General features: G+C 43.6%; 1 protein-coding gene across 4 annotated transcripts in view; it reads right to left on the bottom strand.

Moving 5' to 3' along the window:
• The window catches only part of myo6a (myosin VIa), a 374,163-nt gene that overhangs the window by 226,473 nt on the left and 126,730 nt on the right, over window positions 1-20,960 (bottom strand). For all 4 annotated transcript variants that reach the window (XM_041215736.1, XM_041215766.1, XM_041215745.1 and 1 more), the window contains exon 3: window positions 4,227-4,296. In XM_041215736.1, the coding sequence (XP_041071670.1) occupies window positions 4,227-4,296 (70 nt within the window). The remainder of the gene's footprint in view (window positions 1-4,226; window positions 4,297-20,960) is intronic.

Here is a 20,960-nt window from a genome sequence, read left to right as displayed (position 1 = left end):
CTTGCCTGAATGAGCATGATTTCAGCAACACTCAAGAAGCTCGACACCATCTAGGACAAAGATGTCTCCTTGAAACACATTTCCACTGACTTACCCAGCAGTGTTCTTTTGAGCTTTCCCTTGGATGCAGAAGTTCAAAGACATTGCTTGCTCAACTTGGGCAATTTGCTGTGGGAAAGACCGGAATTCCATGTTTTGGAGCTCTTCCACCGCCTTAAACATCCACTCTCTCCACCACGGGCTAACACAGGCAGCAGTGTGTCCCATCAATATGTACTGCAGCAACCCACTAAGCCTCCTTCAATAGCACCTTCCAAATCCATGACCTCTGCCACTTAGAAAGACATGGGAACACCACCACCTGGAAGTTCCCCTCCAAGCCAAACACCACACTGACTTTGAACTATACTGCCATTCCTTCGCTGTCACTGGGTCAAAAACTTGGAACTCCCTGCCCAACAGCACTGTGGGTTTACCCACACCAGATGGATTTCAGCGGTTCAAGGCTCCAGATCACCACCACCATCTCCAGGGAAATTAAGGATGAACAACAAATGCTGGCCTTGCCAGCAATGCTCACATCACAAGCAGAAATAAAAAAAAGCTCCAAAACATGGAATTCCAGTCTTTGCCATAGCAAATTGCCCAAATTAAGCAAGCAATTTCTTTGAACTCCTGCATCCAAGGGTGAGCTCAAGAGAAGACTGTTGGGGAAGACAGTGGAAATGTGTTTAAAACGTGCACTGCACTAATCATTTCATGCAAATTTGGATTGATATGGTATGTCATGATGCTGCCCCAACAACACTCATCCCTTGCATTATCTTCCTAATGCGCCATTAACTCTTGTGATACTGCTCTGACTGTCATCTTATATAGAAAGATATAAAGATTTACCACACAAGAGGCTACCATTTGGCCCATTTTATCTGTGCTGGCTGTAAAAGACCTATCCAGTCTAATCCTACCTGCCAGCTCTTTGGCCCATGGCTCTGTAGTTAAGGCACCTCAAGTGCTTACCCAGGTACTTTCATCCTTTCAGTAGTGTTCTAGTCTGCTACCACCCTCTGAGTAAAAAGATTACTACTTACCTTCCCTCTAATCCTTTCACCAATTCCTTTTGACGTCTTCAAGGGAAATAGGCTCTTCCTATCCACTCTATTTAGGCGCCTCAATGTTATACACCTCAATTAAATTTCCCCTCAACCTTCTCTATTCAAGTGTAAACAAATCCAGTCTATCCAATCTTTCCTCATAGCTTAAACTCCACATTCCTGACGACATCCTCACAAACCTCTTCTGTACCTGCTTCAGTACGATCACATCTTTCCTGTAATACTGTAACCAGAACTGCATGCAGTACTGTAGTTGTAACTTGTGTTTTATACAGCTCTAGCATAATCGCCCTCATCCTCAGTCAATAAAGTATCCCATGTGCCTTCTTGACCGCTTTATCTAACTATCCTGCAACCTTTGGGAAGTGTAGGCACAGGTTTTTTTTGCCCTTGTGACCAGCTCAAGGGCAATTAGGAATGGACAATAAACGGTGGCCTTGGCAGTGACACTCACAAAACAAAACCCATGGTCCCTTTGTACTTCTCATAATCCTATCATTTATTGAGTATCCCCTTACTTTGTTTGCCCTCCCAAATGCAATACTTCACAATTCTCTGGATTGCATTTCATTTGCCACTTTTCTAATGAGACCATTGATACTTTCCTCACTGTCAAATACATGGCCAATTTTTGTATCACATGAAAAATTCTCAATCATGCTTCCTACACTCAAGTCTAAATCACTGATATATACCGTGAACAGCAAGGACCAAGTACTGAGCCCTGCCGAACCCCACCAGAAACAGCCTTCCATTCAAAGACATACAAGTCAACATAACCTTTTGCTAGAGTCAAAGGGTCATGAGGACTCGAAACGTCAACTCTTTTCTTCTCCGCCGATGCTGCCAGACCTGCTGAGTTTTTCCAGGTAATTCTGTTTTTGTTTTGGATTTCCAGCATCCGCAGTTTTTTGTTTTTATAACCTTTTGCCTCCTGCCAATGAATCAATTTTGGACCCAATTTTGGATCCCACAAAGTTTTTATTTTCTGACCAGCTTGAAAGTGGGACCTTGTCAAAAGCCTTGCTAAAATTCAGACTAGATCAAATATGCTACCCTTATCAACTCATCTTATTACTTCCTCAAAATTTCAACTCAAGTTAGTCAAACATTACCCTTAACAAATCCATGCTGACCATTCTTTATTAATATGCCGCTCTGAATAACTTTTTATACTGTCTCTCAGGAATTTTTCCAACAATTTTCCCATCACTAAGTTTAAGCTGCCTAGCTTTTAGTTACTCAGGATGTAACTTCCTCTCTTTTTAAACAGATAAAATACGAGCTGCTGTCCAGGATAATTCCTGCAGAAAAAGGGGATTGGAAAATGATAGTCAGAACCTCGGCTATTTTTTCTCTTGCTTTCCTTGGCAACCTTCAGACACATTTCTTCCTTGAGGGCTGACAGGGCCTTTTAATCTCTCTGATGTTGTGGAGGGTACATTCAACAGCACCTCCCAAACTCATGGCCACCACTACCTACAACATTAAGGGCAGCAGGTGTATGGGAATTCCATCACCTCTAAGTTCCCCTCCAGCCTGACTTGGACAATGGCTGTTATTTCATCATTCAAAATCCAGGAACTCCCTGACTGCACAGTCGAAGTACTTCACTGACTGCAAAGGTTCAAAAAGGCAGAAAATCACTGACTTTCCAAAGACAATCAGGAATGGGCAAGAAATACTGACCTAGCTAGCTATGCCCATAGCTACAGAAGATTTAAACTAATCTTGATCAAATAGGTTAAATTTTTTCCAAGGAGGCTCAGCCTTTCACCAGCTTTTTAAGTTACCCTTGAATGTATAGCTGCCCAATATTGTACATAGCTAGCTCATCAAATACCAACATTTTGAAATTGTAAAAACAACTTGGCAACTTAAACTATTTACAGCAATGTCCTGATGCACAATAAAACAGTTGAAAATACAATGGTTTAAGCTTTTAATGTACGAAGTAGAAATGCAGCATTACAGTTCCCACTTTTAAAGGACAAGAGTCTCTCTTCCAATCCCAAGAAACACCAATTACACTGGAAATCTGCTGCGAGCAGCAAGTACAAATCTGATTGAAATAACTTTAACAATAACTTCATATCAGTATGAATTAAGTCAGGAGAAAGCTGAAGCCTGCTAAACCTTGATTAATGGGAATTAGGCTTGCACATCTATGGATCTGACTGTGCAGACACAAGAGGGCGGACACATCATTCATCTTTCCCAATACCATTACTTCATAAAAATAATAGCTCATACCACAAGGCAGTCTGGTATCCATGTTGATTTCTAAACACCTTCACTCTATGATGCCCTCTTTTTTTAAAAAAAGAAGTTTAGTGTAAAAGGTTCATAGTGTTTCACACATTGATGTGTTTAGCAACGAATACACATGACCATTACTAATGGGTTGCATGCATTCTGCCAAAGATTAATATGAGGCACCATTCGTTACATTATCTTACTGAGCTAGATGTCTATTGCATTCCTTCATTTCTTTCTCAGAAGAAAAATATCAAGTTAATGAATTTAAACAAATGTAGTTGCCTGTCGAAAACCAGGTCTCAAAATAAAATTGTGGTTGATATGTCTGTGCAGCAGAGTTCCTTTATACTGTTGTATAACAGTGACAAGATACAGTTTCACACCTTCTGTTCTCTGTATGAGAGGTCCCTGATCCCAGTCAGTCACTGAAACACTAACCACAGTTAAGCATGTTTAGTCAATTTCTGGAGTCGTAGCATGGGAAATAAATTACAATCCCTTGCAATAATAGGGGTCTAATAAGGAGTTGCATTTTCAGGAAAAATTGCCCAAGCTGTAAATTAGATAAATATTAATTCAGAATAAATCTCTATTCATCACAAAGGTGTCTAGCAGTATGCTTTAGAAAACCTGAACAAACAGATGGGATTGCTTCCATGCTATGAAAGATGTGAAGGTCATCAAGTGTTGTGTATTTTTAGAATGGTTTACTAAACATTTTACTTTGAGTTAAGAGTTCAAACTGTTCAAAGTCAGCGTGAATACTGCATTCAGAGCTTTGGCAGCACAGACCTTCAGGCTGTTAGCAAAGTGTATGTGCTAACCATGTCCTGGAACACATGTCCTACTTACAGTTATCTTCTACATCCTTTTTATTATCTTCTTCTGCAGGAAAGACTTGGTTGACAGGTGCAAGAAAAGTCTATAAAAAAAAATCAGTGTGTTAATGAAATCCTGGGCAGATACGCAAGCAAGATGCACAACAGAACTTGTATTGGCCGTAAACAATATAATGCCAATAATTCTAAAAATAACAAATGGAAAGGTTATGACTAGTTCCATAGGTATCCCCTCCCTCAAGTACTTGACCCCAACTGGAGGACTGTTTTTAATTCAGGACACCATGCTTTCAGGAGGGTGTGAAGGCATTCAAGATGGTGCAGAAAAGATCTATGAGAATGGTTTGAGGAACGAAGGATGATAGTTATATGAATAGATTGGAGAAGCTGGGAGCTCCTCTCTTTAGAAAATGAATGGTTAAGAGGATATTTGATTGTGTTACAAATTCATAAGTTCATGATTTATATATTTTAGGAAGATAATTTTTATTTTGGAGGTTGAAATATTTAAATATAAGTTAAATGAAAACACCCAGTTTGAGAAGCTGGTAAACAGACCCATGGAGATAATTAGTTTAAATCTCTAAGACATCCCAGGTGTGCCATGTTGCCAGAGGGATCAATTGTAGGGGGGTTTCTTTTGGGTTTTACATACATACAAACATATGAACTAGGAGCAGGAGTAGGCAACTTGGCCCTTCGAGCCTGCTCTGCCATTTAATAAGGTCATGGCTGGTCTGATTGTAAGTTCCCACCTACCCTGGTAAACTTTCACCCCATGGTTTATTAAGAAACTATCTACCTCTGCCTCGAAAACCTTTGAGGAAGGGAATTCCAAAAACTCACTACTCTCTAGAGAAAAAAATTCTCATCTGTGTCTTAAATGAACAACCCCTTATTTTTAAACAGTGACCCCTAATTCTAGGTTCTCCCATATGAGGAAACATCCTCTCCATATTCACCCTGTCAAGACCCCTCAGGATCTAATATGCTTCAATCAAGTCAACTTTTACTTTCCTAAACTCCAGCGGATACAAGCCTAGTCTGTCCAATCTTTCCTTATAAAGCAAACTGCCCATTCTTGGTATTGGTTTAGTAAACCTTCTCTGAACTGCTTCCATTGTATTTAGATCCATCTTTAAATAAGGAGACCAATACTGTACACAGTATTCCAAATGTGGTGTCACCAGTGTGCTGTACAACTGAAGCATAACCTCCCTACTTTTATATTCAATTCCCTTGCAATAAATGAGAATTAGCTTTCTTAATTACTTGCTGCACCTGCATACTAACCTCTTGTGATTCATGCACTAGATCAATGCCCTCAATTTCAGACATCTGCAATTTCTCACCATTTAAATAATATGCTTCTTTTTTTATTCTTCCTGCCAAGCTGTGTGATTTCTCTCAGAAACAAGCAGTTGAAGTCAGCCTGGAAGCAGCTGAGAAAAGCAGAGAAAGAACCTGCCAGAGGCTGTAGACCAGTAGCAGAGGGCAATCAGAAACCAAGGGTTTTCTTCTGATTTGGAGTCACTAAGCAAAAAAGCAGTAAAGCCCATGCTTGAGCTGGGGAGTCCACAATCTTGACATGTTGAAGGATTAACAGCAAACAGTCAACAATCATATAAAGTTTCCTCCAACAACTCACTAGGCTAATTCAATAATAACACATTAAGTTGTGCAATTATAAAATCAGAAGTCATTATTACAAAAAAAGAAAAAGGCACGTAAACAAGTATGAACTGATAGAGGTCTTTAAGATAATGAAAAAGGTGGACGATAATAAAGCATTTAGACTTGCAGGCATGGCCAGAACTTGGGACCATAAATACAAGATAGTCATCGATAAATCCAATAGGGAATTCAGGAGAACCACCTGGGTAGACTGCGGAACTGGCTACCAGAAGTAGTTGAGGCAAATGGCATAGATGTGTTTAAGGTGAAGTCAGTAAAGTATGCCAGCAGAAAGGAATCAAAGAATATGTTAATGCAGTTAGAAGAAGGGTGGGCGCAGAGTCAAGTAGAATATAAAACCTGTTGGGCTGAATGGCCTTTTTCTGTACTATACACTTAGTGTAATTTGGTGGTGTAGCTTTTAGAGCCACAAAATTTTATTTTAAAATTATGAGTCTGAAAAGTAAAAACAAAGAAGAGGGAATCTTTCATGTAGCCTTTCATATGTTGCACACAAATAAAAACAAAAAAATGAATGAAGTTTCTCATCTTGGAGGTAATGATTAAATCAGATGGTCAAGGCGGGAACTGCATAAATTATGTTTTTTGCTTGTTCAACTGCTGTGTCTGGCCAGAGTAATAAATCTTCTAGAAGCTCCATCCCTATGGCTCTGTTTCTAATTGCATAGCGAAGCGTCTAAGTAAGCTATAAAGACCATGGAAATCTCCGTCTTGAGTTAGCTGATTGTGCCCTTTGAGCCGCTATATTTGATATTAATGATGCGGTCCACTGTCAGTGATTCAAGGGCTCAGCAAAAGAAATTCAATGATAAAATGTGGCATGATGACAACAGCCATGTTAGAAAAACATACTCCAGAAAACAGAGTACACACAGAGGTACCAAAAACTCTGGCATAGCCACAATGCTAGGGCCTGGAATACCAGCTCAACCACGGTTCTTCACAATTGGAACAACACAATTTACATGATCATTGGGAAGGCCGATAACCCACTGCAGCCAAAAGTACCAATTTGATTTGAATGCTGTCATGACAGGATAATTGCTAGATTCATTTTGTTCATCCTAGCTCCATAAGTTGACCAGGTGCACCACGTACAGTCAGGTAGGCAGCATGGATAATGCCAGGAAAATCTGTTGATGGAAAAACCTGACAAGGTTCAACAGCCATTGCATGAACAGGAGCAATAAGTTGCAGGATCACCGCATGGCTTTCTGTTACTGTTCCTGGATAAACTTGGTTATATGGTGGACAGTCCTTTGCAAGCTATTATGCAGCTATTAATGTATATAACATTGCTGAAAATATTTTTCTTTTAAAATAGAGGTTTAGTCTGTGGGTGTGTCTTAACTGGATTAAAGACAGCTAGTCTGGGTGCTTTGCTAGGTACTAGTTTTGATACGTAAGAGAGCTAGTGTGCATTTGCATATTTTGAATAGCGCATTCAAGAAGTGGGGTGAAAACTGACACCTATTTAGCAGATACCAAGCAATATGCTTATATTACTAAAAGTTGGTATTATGAAGGGGTTTTATTGTTAGAGGGGTTTAGTTCAGAGGTTGTTGATACAATGAGAATTAACATTCAATGGGAGTGAAAGATATAACTTCAGCAGTTTTCAGGTGTGCAAAGCAGAGGCAATGTGAGGTCAAAAGACAGCTGTAAGCCTCCAACTGTTTCCATAGCAACCAAAGTGAAAAGTAAACAAAAACAGAATTACTTGGAAAAACTCAGCAGGTCTGGCAGCATCGGCGGAGAAGAAAAGAGTTGACGTTTCGAGTCCTCATGACCCTTCAACATGAGGACTTGAAATGTCAACTTTTTTCTTCTCTGCCGATGCTGCCAGACCTGTTGAGTTTTTCCAGGTAATTCTGTTTTTGTTTTGGATTTCCAGCATCCGCAGTTTTTTGTTTTTATCAAAAGTGAAAAGAACTTCATTTTGAATTCGTAAGGTGAAAATGCTTTGCCTGGTATCTGGTTAAGTCCATGGGTTGCTGTTGCCTTAATGGAGATTAGTTTGGGAACTTGTTAAAAGTTATGATAGCAGTCATTTGTAGCCATGTGTAGATATATTTTTAACCTGTGTAAATAAATAAAATGTTTCCTTTAGTTAATGTAAAACCTCAAGAACTGATGGTCTGATTCCTGAATTTAAAGTTGCATCTCAAACATAGCACTTAAAATCATAGGTTATGACAGTTGTTTAAAGTTTCCCTCTGGGATTAAATAACTCCACTTTACCAACTGCATCAGTCATAACACAGGCAAAAGGAGAACATTAATTTCAGCACACAAACTGTCATTTCCAGTTATTACAGCATTCTGAGCCAAATGTAATCTGAAAGCAATGTTAGATTTGGGAATCATGCATCTTCCTTCAAAGGCCCAGAGATGGTCTCCAGCAGAGTTTAGTCTTATGAAAGGCAAGGTAACAATGTGTAGACTCAACAACATTAAACATTTGACAGCAGCCACTTAACAGTTATTCATACCAACAAAAGGTGGGCAGAGTTGTCCCACAAGGATCAGTGCTAGGAATAACGATCACATGAATGACTTGGGCTCAGGCATTTCTTTAATTCATTCATTGGACGTGACTTTCCACTGACTTCAGGTTTATTCAGGCACCTTGATGTCACACTCCGTCAAATGCTGCCTGAACACTGAGGACAGTCACTCTCACCTCACCTCTTTTGCCAATATTTGGACCAAGGCGCTAATGAGATCTAGAGCCAAATGGTTCTGGAGGAGCCCAGCTGACCGTTGGTGAGCAGGTTTAGTGAGTAAGCATTGCACGATAGCACTATTGATGACACATTTTCATTTTTCTGATAATTGAGTGTAAGTTAATGCGATGGCAATTGATTGGATCGGATTCATCCTGCTTTCTGTGAACACAACATACCAGGCAATTTTTCATTTTACCGGGTAAATGTCAATATTGCAGCTGTACTGGAACAGCTTGACTAAAGGTGCGGCTAGTCCTGGAAATCATCTTCAGCACTACAGCCAGGGTGTTGTCAGGGCCCACAGCCTCTGCTGTAACTAGTGCACTCAGCCATTCCTTGATATCACATGGAGTGAAGTGAATTAGTTGAAAACTAGCATCCATGGTGATGGGGACTCGGGAAGAGGCTGAAATGGATCATACACCCGACACTTCTAGCTGAAAATGGCAGTGCAGTGTGCTAGCTGGGACCTAACCAGTGTTTTGTACAGCTCTAACATAACCTCCCTACTCTTATATTCTAGGTTCAGCTAATGAAAGAAAGTACCCCACATGCCACCTCATCTCTCCTGCTACCTTCAGGAGTCTGTGAACATGCACTCAAAAGTCCCAGTTTCTCCACACTTTTCAGATTCCCACCATTTATTGTGTTTTTTCTCATCTTGTTTTCCCTCCCAAATGCATTACCTCACACTTCTCTAGATTAAATTCCATTCAGCACTTTTCTGCCCCATTTGATCAGTCCATTGCTATCTTCTTGCAATCTATAGATATTTTCCCTCACAAGGAACCATATGACCAACTTTCCTTTCCACCTAAATTGGAAGTACCATTTCAAGGTTTGCAGATAACACCAAATTTGGGGCATGTGGGATGGGTGCAATTAATACAGGAGAAAGCTGCACAAAACACAGAAGATATTAATAACCTTGCGGGATCTGGGTACAACTGGCAAATAAATCTCAATACAGATAAATGTAAGATGGTGCAATTAAGCAGGAAGAATGAGAAGGTCACATACTTCTTGGAAATATGTCTAAAATGGAGTAGAGGAACAGAGTGATCTGGGGTGCAGATAAACAAATTACAATGTAGCAGCCCAGGTTATTATTACACCAGAAAAAAACCAACCAAGTAATAGGCTCTGTTATATTGGGATAGAATTGAAAAGCAGAGAAGTTATGTTCAAACTGTATACAACTTAATTAGATCACACTTGGAGTACTGTGTACAATACTGGGGCAGGATTTTACTCTTTGGGTCGGGACTCCAATACCAGGGTCAAATGGAGGTCCATAGCCTTGCACTTTGTGGGGAACAGACACCCAATAATGATTTTCCCGAAAATGGCCAATTATAGTGGTCAGAAGTTGGGCTCGCCATCCAATTAATGACAGCGGTTGGGCTCTCAAAGTTGGAGGGCCAATGGGAGGCCCTGCAGAACAGAAGGAGCAGCAACTTGCAGTTCAGGTAGGAGGCACTCTGTCCAACTTTTTATATTCTTGTTTGTATTAAAAAATGCCTTCATCAGGCAGGTCACCATTGTGGAGGGGAGTCCCTCCATTAAACAACCTGCAGTCACAGCTGAGGCCAGGCAGGTGAGGAGGGCCTCAAAGCATGCCTGGAGATGCCCACACCCCCAACCAAGCCCTGGTCCTCCAGGCAACTGGCCTAATCCCTGACACTTTTCAGGGGGAGGTGGGTAGAGACCAGGGGCTGACTGGAAAATTCCAGTCAGCTTCTGACAATAGTCCTTAATAGGCCTTTGATAAGCTCAATTGGTTCCCTGTGACTTGTGGATGGGTAGCCCTGCTGTTCTCCATTCTCTGGGAAAATCGCCTGGGGGCAGCATAGTGCCAACAAACAGGCATCTTAGCCAGTAACAGGAATTTTCCACCCGCCTGTCTCCACACTCACCACAAAGGGCCTAAAAATCCCACTCCAGCTGCAGTCTAACTAGCATTTTACTAGTTCTAGCATAAATACCTTGCACATATGTTCCAGGTCTCGGACTAAAAGGGAAAATATCCCAAATGCCTTCGTGGGCATCTTATCTACCTGGCCTGCTACCTTCAGGGATCTGGAGACATATACTCCAAGACTCCAAGATCCCTTTGTTCCTCCACACCTCTCGGACACTTACCATTTATTGCGCATCTCCTTGATTGTTTTCCCTCCTTAAACACATTTCCTCAAACTTCTCTGGATTGTATGCCATTTGCCACTTTTCTGTCCACCCCACCAATGATGCTTTTCTGAAGGCTCCAATTTTCTTCCTACCAACCACAATTTTCAGATCATCTGAAAACTTAAATTAAGTGTCCCACATTTAACTCTAAATCATTGATATGTACCACAAACAAGAGAGCCAGTTACAGGCCCTGTGGAACCCTAATGGAAACAGTAGGGACATCCTGAATACATGAAGTGCATTATAAAATTTGAAGGTCTTATAACTTGTTATAAGTGTGGGCTATATTGATACTCCAAGTGTGCATATTCCGTATGAGTTTTACAGACTAGAATCGCAGTGTACGCTCAAATTCAGGTTGCAAAAATGCAAGGTTTCTAATGCTGGAGTGTCACCTTACAGACAGGTAACATCACCACCATTCAACAGAATAGAAGAACCAAATTAAATTGTAAATGGTTTATTATGCAAGATCAGTTTACACAGCTTTGTGATGGACAAGAGCACCTGATGAACTTCCTTGGTCGTGGGGTGGGAGAAGAAAAAGAATGAGCGTTGTTAGAAAGTTTGAATTGCTCATTTCAAAAAACCATCAAACTGGGAGCTTTATAAAAAATCTAATTGCACCTTTGCCACAAAAGCTATTCCAACTTTCATTCCCTAATTGAGGTATACACTCACAAGGACAATTTGGGATGATGAAACATGTTGAGCCTAAATGTCCCATGAAACTTTTGCTACTATAGACCTTGATTTATTTTTTGCTATCTGTATCACCATTTACAAAGTAGCTTCAGAAACAAAAATGTTGTTTTCAGTTATGCCTCAAACAGTATAGAAGTCTCAATCCTATGAGAAAGATGATGGGGGGTGGGGGGTGGGGAGTCTGAACTGCTGTGTCACAGAAACGCACCAAAGGATTTGCTGATAAAATGTAGTGTGTTGTCAACAATACTAAAAACAACAGCGGGTAGCTTTGTAAAAAGAAAAACAAGTGCTATGTGAGTGTTACACTAAGCGATATGTACAATCCCCAGAAGGAAAGCAGCTATTTTAATGCAGTGAAGTCATCTGTGAATTATCCTGGTTCTCCTTGGGCAGTAAACAACTTATATCCCATTACATTACCTATTTTTTATGTAAAATGTCCACATTTAAAGTATCTTAATGGTTTTATTTCCTAAACATTTTCCAGCAGATTTTTTTTTTGCAAAAATATACTTTATTCGTAAAATGTCTTCAAGAACATTCCAGACCATTTCAAAATCCCCATCACAAAAGTACAATCAGGTTCAACTTTTACAACGTGTATCACGAAATGCTTCAATACAATTAATGAACATTACAATCATTTGCAGACATTCATTTTGAGCTGTACCGCCCAAGGGGTTCTAAACAGTTCCCAGTCCCTTGGTGCACTGTGGCAGAAAGGTCTTAGACAGCGACCTTTCCCCATTGCGCCTTTGTGGCGGCTGCCCCAAGCTTTAGTGCGTCCCTCAGCATGTAGTCCTGGACCTTGGAATGTGCCAGTCTGCAACACTCGGTCGGGAACAACTCTTTACACTGGAAGACCAACAAGTTTCCGGCAGACCAAAGAGCGTCTTTCACCGAGTTGATGATCCTCCAGCTGCAGTTGATGTTTGTCTCGGTGTGTGTCCCTGGGAACAGACCGTAGAGCACAGAGTCCTGTGTCACAGAACTGCTCAGGATGAACCTCGACAGAAACCACTGCATCTCTCTCCAGACCTTCTTTGCAAAGGCACAATCCATAAGGAGGTGGACAACAGTCTCTTCCCCACCACAGTGATGGCAACGTACCGAGGGGGTGAGAATCCTGGCATGTAGGAAGGATCTGACGGGGAGGGCCTTTCTCACCACCAGCCAAGCTACGTCTTGGTGCTTGTTGGAAAGTTCTGGCGATGAGGCATTCTGCCAAATGGCTTTGACAGTCTGCTCGGGGAACCACCCCACTGGATCCACCCTCTCCTTTTCCCGCAGGGCCTCTAAGACGTTACGTGCCAACTACTGCCTGATGGACCTGTGGTCAAAGGTGATTTTCTGAATAACTTTTTCCACGAGGGACAGGTGGTACGGCAACTACTAGGAGTGTTCCGTGGCAGCGTGGCCAGACCCATCCTTCGCAACACTGGGGACAGGTAGAACCTCAGCACACAGTGACACTTGGTGTTTGCGTACCGAGGGTCTACACACAGCTTGATGCAGCCACACACAAAGGTGGCCATCAGTATGAGGACGATGTTGGGCATGTTTTTTCCCCCCTTTATCTAGAGGATTGTACATCGCATCCCTGCGGACACAATCCATTTTCGACCTCCAGATAAAGCGGAAGATGGCTCGGGTGATCGCCACCACGCAGGAGTCTGAATGGGCCAGACCTGCGCCACGTACAGCAACAGCGAGAGTGCCTCACACCTGATGACCAGGTTCTTACCCGCAATGGAGAGGGAGCATCGCTCCCACATGCCCAGTTTCCTTTTCACCGTAGAGACTCACTCGTTCCAGTTTCTAACACATGCCCTGGTCCCTCCGAACCATATCCCCAGCACCTTTAGACCATCAGCCCTGACAGTGAAGGGGACAAAGGATCGGTCAGCCCAGTTCCCGAAGAACATGACTTTGCTCTTCCCACGATTTACCTTGGCTCCCAAGGCCAGTTCGAACTGGTCGCAGATGTGGATAAGTCTGCGCACCGACAGCGGATCAGAGCAGAAGACGGCGACATCGTCCATGTACAGGGAGGCTTTGATCTGAGTGCCTCCACTGCCTGGGATCATCACTGCTCTTATGCCCGGATCCTTCCTGATGGACTCAGCAAAGGGTTCTATGCAACACACGAAAAGAACAGGTGAGAGAGGACAGCCCTGCCTGACTCCAGATTTAATAGGAAAGCTATCTGATTCCCACCCATTGATTGAGACTGCACTACTGATGTTAGTGTAGAGCAGTTGGATCTAATTGCGAATTCCGTCCCCAAACCCCATTTTGGAGAGCACATCCACCACGTAGGGTGTGATATTCTGTCAAAGGCCTTCTCCTGATCCAGGCTGATGAGGCAGGTATCCACACCCCTGTCCTGTACATAGGTAATCATATTCCTGAGCAGCGCGAGGCTGTCAGAGATCTTCCTGCCTGGCACAGTGCAGGTCTGGTCAGGGTGAATCACCAATTCCAGAGTGGATTTGACTTGATTGGCGATGACCTTGGACAGAATTTTATAATCCACATTCAACAGTGAAATGGGTCGTCAATTTCTAATTTCCTCCCTTTCCCCCTTGTGCTTGTAGGTGAGGGTGATAATGCCTTTCTTCATGGATTCTGACATACTGCCGGCCAGAAGCATACTCTCGTACACTTCTAGCACGTCTGGGCCGATCCAGTCCCACAGAGCCGAATACAACTCCACCGGCAAGCCGTCGCTTCCGGGAGTTTTACTCTTCTCAAAGGACTCAAGGGCCTTAGTCAGTTCGTCAGGAGTTAGCGGTTTGTCCAGGCTCTCCCGTGTACTGTCGTCGAAGACCTCCGTGATAGAGGACGGGAAGGACTGGGAGGCCATGCTGTCTGTGGGCTTCACGTCATACCATCCGGCATAAAAGGATTTGTTGATCCTCAAAATGTCGGACTGCGATGAGTTTACTGAGCCATCTTCTTCCTTCAGGCTGCTGATCACAGAGCTCTCTCTGTGTACCTTTTGGAAGAAGAAACGTGAGCACGTCTCATCCTGCTCCATGGAGCGGACTCTGGAACGGAAGATGATCTTGGAGGCCTCCAAGGCAAAGAGCGAGGCTTGCTGGCTCTTCACTTCTTGGAGTTCCTCCTTGACATCGACCCCCATCGACTGCAGCCGGAGCAGATTCTGCAAGTTTTTCTGGAGTCGGGACATTTCCCTCTGTTCCTTTCTAGCTTTCTGGGTGCCTTTGAGGATGAGAAACCTCTTGATGTTTCCCTTGATCATTTCCCATCAGTGTGTCAGGGACTCAGAGGGGTTTCACGGTTCTCCAACCTTTGCAATCCCTCTTGAGCTCCCCAATGTTTTCTGGGATCAGCAGTTGCACGTTTAGCTTCCATGCCCCCCTGCCTACCTTCTGGTCCTTCCCTAAGTGGCAGTCAGCCAGTAGGAGGCAGTGGTCAGAGAAAAACACCGGCTTGACGTCGGTGGATCTGACTGCGAATGCATGGGACACAAACAGGAAGTCTATCCTGGAACGGATGGACCCGTCTGGCCGCAACCAGGTGTATCTACGCTGCGCTCCGTCTGCAGGGCTGCTGAAGACATCATGCAGCTTGGCATCCTTTACTGTTTCCATCAGGGATCTGGATGCAGCGTCCAATCTGCTGTCGGCCCTACTGGATCGTCCAGCCGCATCGATGATGCAGTTGAAGTCACCGCCCAGAATGACCGGCCTGGAGGTTGCCAGCAGCAGTGGGAGCTGCTGAAAAACCTCCAGCCGCTCGGCCCTTTGTGACGGGGCGTACAGTTAATTAACCGGAGTGCAGCATTCTTGTACATTACGTATGCTACGAGGAGGCGCCCGCCCACCACCTCCTTAACCTGGGAGATGGTGAAGTTGCCTCCCCGCAGCAGAATACCCAGGCCAGAGGAACGAGAGTCCCTTCCGCCCGACCAGATTGATGGCCCGTGGGACCACCATTGTGACCATTGCCTGTAGGAGCTGAGGTGCAGTCTCGCACACTCCTGCAGAAACAACAGGTCAGCTTTGACCTTGGCAAGGTAGTCCAAGGTCGCAACACATCACGTAGTAGATCTAATGCTACGCACATTTATGGATACAATCTTTAAACCCATTTTAAAGCATTTATTCTCTTACCAAACTTGTTGTCTCTGAGAGTCCCAGACCTTTGGTCTGTTCCTTCATACCCATTGCATGCTCAATTTGCCTCACTTTGGATGGGCTGAGGAAACTGTCCTGAACCACCCCATTGGCAATGTTCTGCTCAGGTGGCATCTGGGAGTTAGTGCAGAGAGCAGGATTTGAAATGACCTTTGTTGGAGAAGCTTCTCCAATCCTCTCCCCCTCTGGGGCGTTGCTGCTCCCGGCTTCCCGGAGCTGGGGTGCGCTGAGCACCTCACTGCTCCCAGATTCCTGGGGCTGTGGTGCGCTGGCCTCTTCGGTTTGTGGGCAAAGTTGGGGTGCGCTGGTCTCCTCATTGACTCCAATGTTCTGGAGCTCGGGTGTCTCGTCCTCCAACTCCCTAGCGGTTTGCCGCTTCTTCTGTCGGTGCCACCCTGGCCCGTCTTCGTCTGAAGAGCAGCTGCCCTTGTCATCCATGTCGGATGGGAGACGCCTCTTGCCATTTGTCTGGGAAGTGGCTTGGTCCCTTCTTAGCCCCTTCTTCCTTTTGGCTCTCTTCACCAGCTGTCACTCCCCCTGCTGATTTTCCGCTGCTGCCTCCTCCTCCTCCATTGATTCGGTCTCCTGAGGAGTGGGAGGTTCAGGGGGCAGTGCTGTTGTTTGGCCATCTGTTACCTCAATCTTTTCCTCCACCTTGTCTCTCTCTGTGTCCTCCTTTGTCCTATTGTTCTCCCTGGGGGCCTTGGCGGCTGGAGTGACACGAAGCATTTCTTCTGCTTCCCCCTCGTTGGCTTTGGCTGCCTGTGCATAAGTACGGCAGCGTTTGGGGCAGGTCCTGTAAAGGTGACCTGCCTCACCACACAGGTTGCAGCGCTTAGTCTGTTTGCAGTCTTCTGTCTGGTGCCCTTCCTGTTTGCAGTTCTTGCAGAGGGCGGCGCTACAGTTGGCCACCACATGACCAGCCTTGCCGCACGAGTGACAAAGTTTGGGTTGCCCAGCATAGACAAGGTAGCCACGGCTCCCCCCGATAGTGAAGCTGGAAGGAGGGTGGAAGCTGGCTCCTTTACCATCGGTCTTGAGCATGACCTTAACCTGGCATTTGCATGTCCAGATCCCAAAGGCGTCTCTAACCTCGCTGCAGCTCCCAACCTTGTCGAAGTACCTGGCGAGGAAAGTGAGCACATCGGCAACAGGGACGTGGGGGTTGTAAAGATGCACCTTTACCACTCAGTCCCGTTGCAGCTGCAGAGCAAAGAGCGGCTCCGTCGTTAGGATCTTCATCTCTGGCAGGTCTTTCTTCTCCTCGAACACCTTCCGGAACTTGATGCAAGCTGCCACTCGCTTGAACGTCACGTCAAAATATCCAGCGCTGGGGAAATCTTGCAGGCAGTAGATCTCCGCAGCTTCGAATCCACACGCCTTCAACAGGATCCTCTTGTCGAAGAAGGCTCGATGCATAGCTACTCCTCCTTCGCTGTCCTTCACCATGACTCGGACGGTGTTAGGTACCCCATGGTATGGGGTTCGATTGGTCATAGCCATTGCTTCACAACATTGCCCTGGCAGAACCATGATCATGGTGTCTCCCCTGCTAGGTAAGTAAACATTTTCCAGCAGATAGCTGAACAAACCTAGCAATTTACAACAATGCACTAAAAACCACAGTTAGAAGCCACCTCAGGCTGTTAATTAAATATTTATAGTGAGGCTTTCTAGAGTTGTCTGTCCCTGCATGAATAATGGACCAATCACACTGTTGCTGCTCCCTTTGGGATCAAAGAAAGCAGTGTGGAATTGGCCTCACTCCTGAACAAGTTATTTGCAACAGATATAAAGCAAGAACCAAATAAATATTTTCTCCTCCTAGATCAAGTATACAGAATGCTAGCTTACACACTATTTGAGATTTTAAGATATATTTGTATTTCATGGAGGTATATTTCAAATAATGAAACACCTTCCTTTGAGAATTAACTTCAGTTGGACTTTCAATACATAAACAAACAGTCTTAAACACAATAAGCTAATTTGTACTGGTTGCCTGCACCTGCATTGGAACAAAATCTCAAAGGAATATAGTTCATTATTAAAATCATCTTTTTATATGTCCGTCCAATGAAATTTACTTAATTTTTTTATCTGATTCATTTTAGCACATAGTATAAATGTAATACATTAAGAGGAGCTTTTGTGGCATAGCTCTTAACTCAATATAGACTTGACAACCAGGAGCTTCCAGTTATATATTGCCTTTCACATGGATTTTAGACAAGGAATCACTTTTGTTGTGTAGACAGATGCAGCATCCTCATCTAGCAATGAAATGTATGAACAGGAAATCAGTTTTTGATATTAATTGAAAGATAAATATTGGTTCAGCCACTGGGGAAATGGCATCATGGAATCTTAATGCTTATCTGAGAGCATCAGGAATGATTGTATCTCCAACAATGCAGCATTCCCTGATGTCAGTCTGAATCCAGTACTCAAATCCCAGAGTGGAACATGAAACCTGATTCAGAAAAGTAGAGTGCTACCATTGAACTGGCACTTCTATTGTCATCATTCTGGCATAATATAACTTTTTTTTGTAAAACAGAGCTTTGTTTGAAGTCACTCTAGAGTATGTGGGTGGTTGTGTCATCACTCCTTTTAGCATGAAGAAATGTGCTTGGAGCTGATGTATGAGAGGCTGTAATGGTGGGCTACACACCCTTTCCTTTCTCTACACTTTCAGGGTTGGACAGGAAAGAAAGTAAGCAGAGGAAACAGTAAGCTGTGGTGGAACTTGTACATTTTGTGCTCAGGGATAGAAAATGCTAATTTATCTGAGACTTTTAAATATCACACGTAGAAAACTCCGTAGTGGAAGTTATTTGCAACTTGCATATCAATTTATTTCATGGCTACTTTCATAAGCCAGAAAGCAATCAAATTTCTCACATTATAAGCTGAAAATCTTTGAATGTCACAACTGTCCATCTCAAAAGGTGATCGTGTAAGCACCAAAACAATCATTACTTTGCCTTGCTGCAAGATGTGTGGCTGAAAAGTCCAATTCTTGAATGACAGACTTCGCCAAAGATGAGGTAAGCATATACCCATATATAGCCCATGCAATACTGACATATGAAACCTGCTTTGCTTACTCTTTGATCTCTTCTTTCCTCTCTCTCAACCACCTTTTTTCAGCCTCTTGGGCTGCCCGAGGCATCTCATTCCTGAAGGGTTGCCTGTTATTAGCCATACCTTCTTAGGTTGTGCTATCGATGCTAAATGTTTTCAAACTCTGCTTTCAAATGTCTTCAAATAGCACCCTGGCTGACCCAGTGAAGCATTTGTAAGCTCTTTAAACAAAAGATTCTTTAGGTTATTCCCATCTTTTATCCAACATAGGTTACTAGGCAACCAGAGGTGTCTATATTTCAGAAAAGTTATTAGACTTGGTAATATAGCTTACTCAAGTGCTTTAATATCATGAATTATTCGGGATAGAATTAGTAGTCACATGAAAAAATATAGGTTGATGAGGAGCAGCCAGCATGAATTGAGAAGGAGAAATCATGCTTAACCAACAGTTTTTAGAGCTAACAGAAAAGGTCAAAGAGGGCAATGGAGTACATGGACTATCGAGAGGCATTTGATACAGTACCACACAACTGACTTGTGAGAAAAGTTATTGCTCATGGAATAAAAGGGACAGTAGCAACGTAAATACAAAACTGGCTGAAAAATAGGAAGCAGAGAGTAACGGTCAATGGATATTTTTCGGGCCGGAGGAAGGTTTGTAGTGGAGTTCCCCAGGGGTCGGTGTTGGGACCCGTGCTTTTCCTGACACATATTAATGACCTAGATCTTGGTGTGCAGGGAACAATTTCAATGTTTACAGATGATACAAAGCTTGGGAGTGTTGCGAAGAGGATGATGTGGAACCTCAAGAGGAGATAGACAAGTTGCCAGAGTGGGCAGATCGGTAGCAGATGAAGTTCAATGCGGAGAAGTGTGATGTGATGCATTTTGGGAGGAAGAACATGGGCAGACAATATAAAATGATGGGTGAAACTTTGAAGGGGGTGCAGGATCAGAAAGACCTGAGTGTTTATGTTCACAGTTCATTGAAGGTGGCAGGACAGGTGGAAAGAGCAGTTAATAAAGCATATATTATCCTGGGCTTTATTAACAGCGGCACAGAGTACAAGAGCAGAGAGGTTATGCTGAATTTATATAAGACACTCCCGTTAGACCTCATCTGGAATATTGCGTACAGTTCTGGGCGTCACACTATAGGAAGGATGCGAACACATTGGAGAGAGTGCAGAAAAGGTTTACAAGAATGGTTCCAGGAATGAGAAAGTTCAGCGATGAGGATAGATTGGAGAAGTTGGGACTGTTCTCCTCGGAGAGAAGGAAGCTAAGAGTAGATTTGATAGAGATGTTCAAAATCATGAGGGGGCTGGACGGAGTAGATAGGGAGAAATAGCTCTAGTGGGGGTGGGGAGAGCATAAAAGATTTAAAAATATTTAAGAATAATGGAAATAGGTGGGAAAAGAAAAATCTATATAATTTATTGGAAAAAAACAAAAGGAAGGGGGAAACAGAAAGGGGGTGGGAATGGAGGAGGGAGCTCAAGACCTAAAGTTGTTGAATTCAATATTCAGTCCGGAAGGCTGTAAAGTGCCTAGTCGGAAGATGAGGTGTTGTTCCTCCAGTTTGCGTTGGGCTTCACTGGAACAATGCAGTAAGCCAAGGACAGACATGTGGGCAAGACAGCAGGGTGGAGTGTTAAAATGGCAAGCGACAGGGAGGTTTGGGTCATTCTTGCGGACAGACCACAGGTGTTCTGCAAAGCGGTCGCCGAATTTACGTTTGGTCTCTCCAATGTAGAGGAGACCACATTGGAAGCAACGAATGCAGTAGACTAAGTTGGGGGAAATGCAAGTGAAATGCTGCTTCACTTGAAAAGAGTGTTTGGGCCCTTGGACAGTGAGGAGAGAGGAAGTGAAGGGGCAGGTGTTGCATCTTTTGCATGGGCATGGGGTGGTGCTGCTTCGTGCTCTCGTCGGGACTTGGAAAAATTTATTAATTTTGCTTCCAATCTCCACCCCTCCATCATTTTCACGTGGTCCATCTCTGACACTTCCCTTCCCTTCCTTGACCTCTCTGTCTCAATCTCTGGTGATAGACTGTCCACCAATATCCATTACAAATCCACCGACTCCCACAGCTACCTCGACTACAGCTCCTCACACCCCGCTTCCTGTAAGGACTCCATCCCATTCTCTCAGTTCCTTCGCCTCCGT

Source organism: Carcharodon carcharias, chromosome 2, assembly GCF_017639515.1.
Source record: "Carcharodon carcharias isolate sCarCar2 chromosome 2, sCarCar2.pri, whole genome shotgun sequence".
NCBI classification, from domain to species: Eukaryota; Metazoa; Chordata; class Chondrichthyes; order Lamniformes; family Lamnidae; genus Carcharodon; species Carcharodon carcharias.
This window is presented reverse-complemented; position numbering and strand designations above follow the sequence as displayed.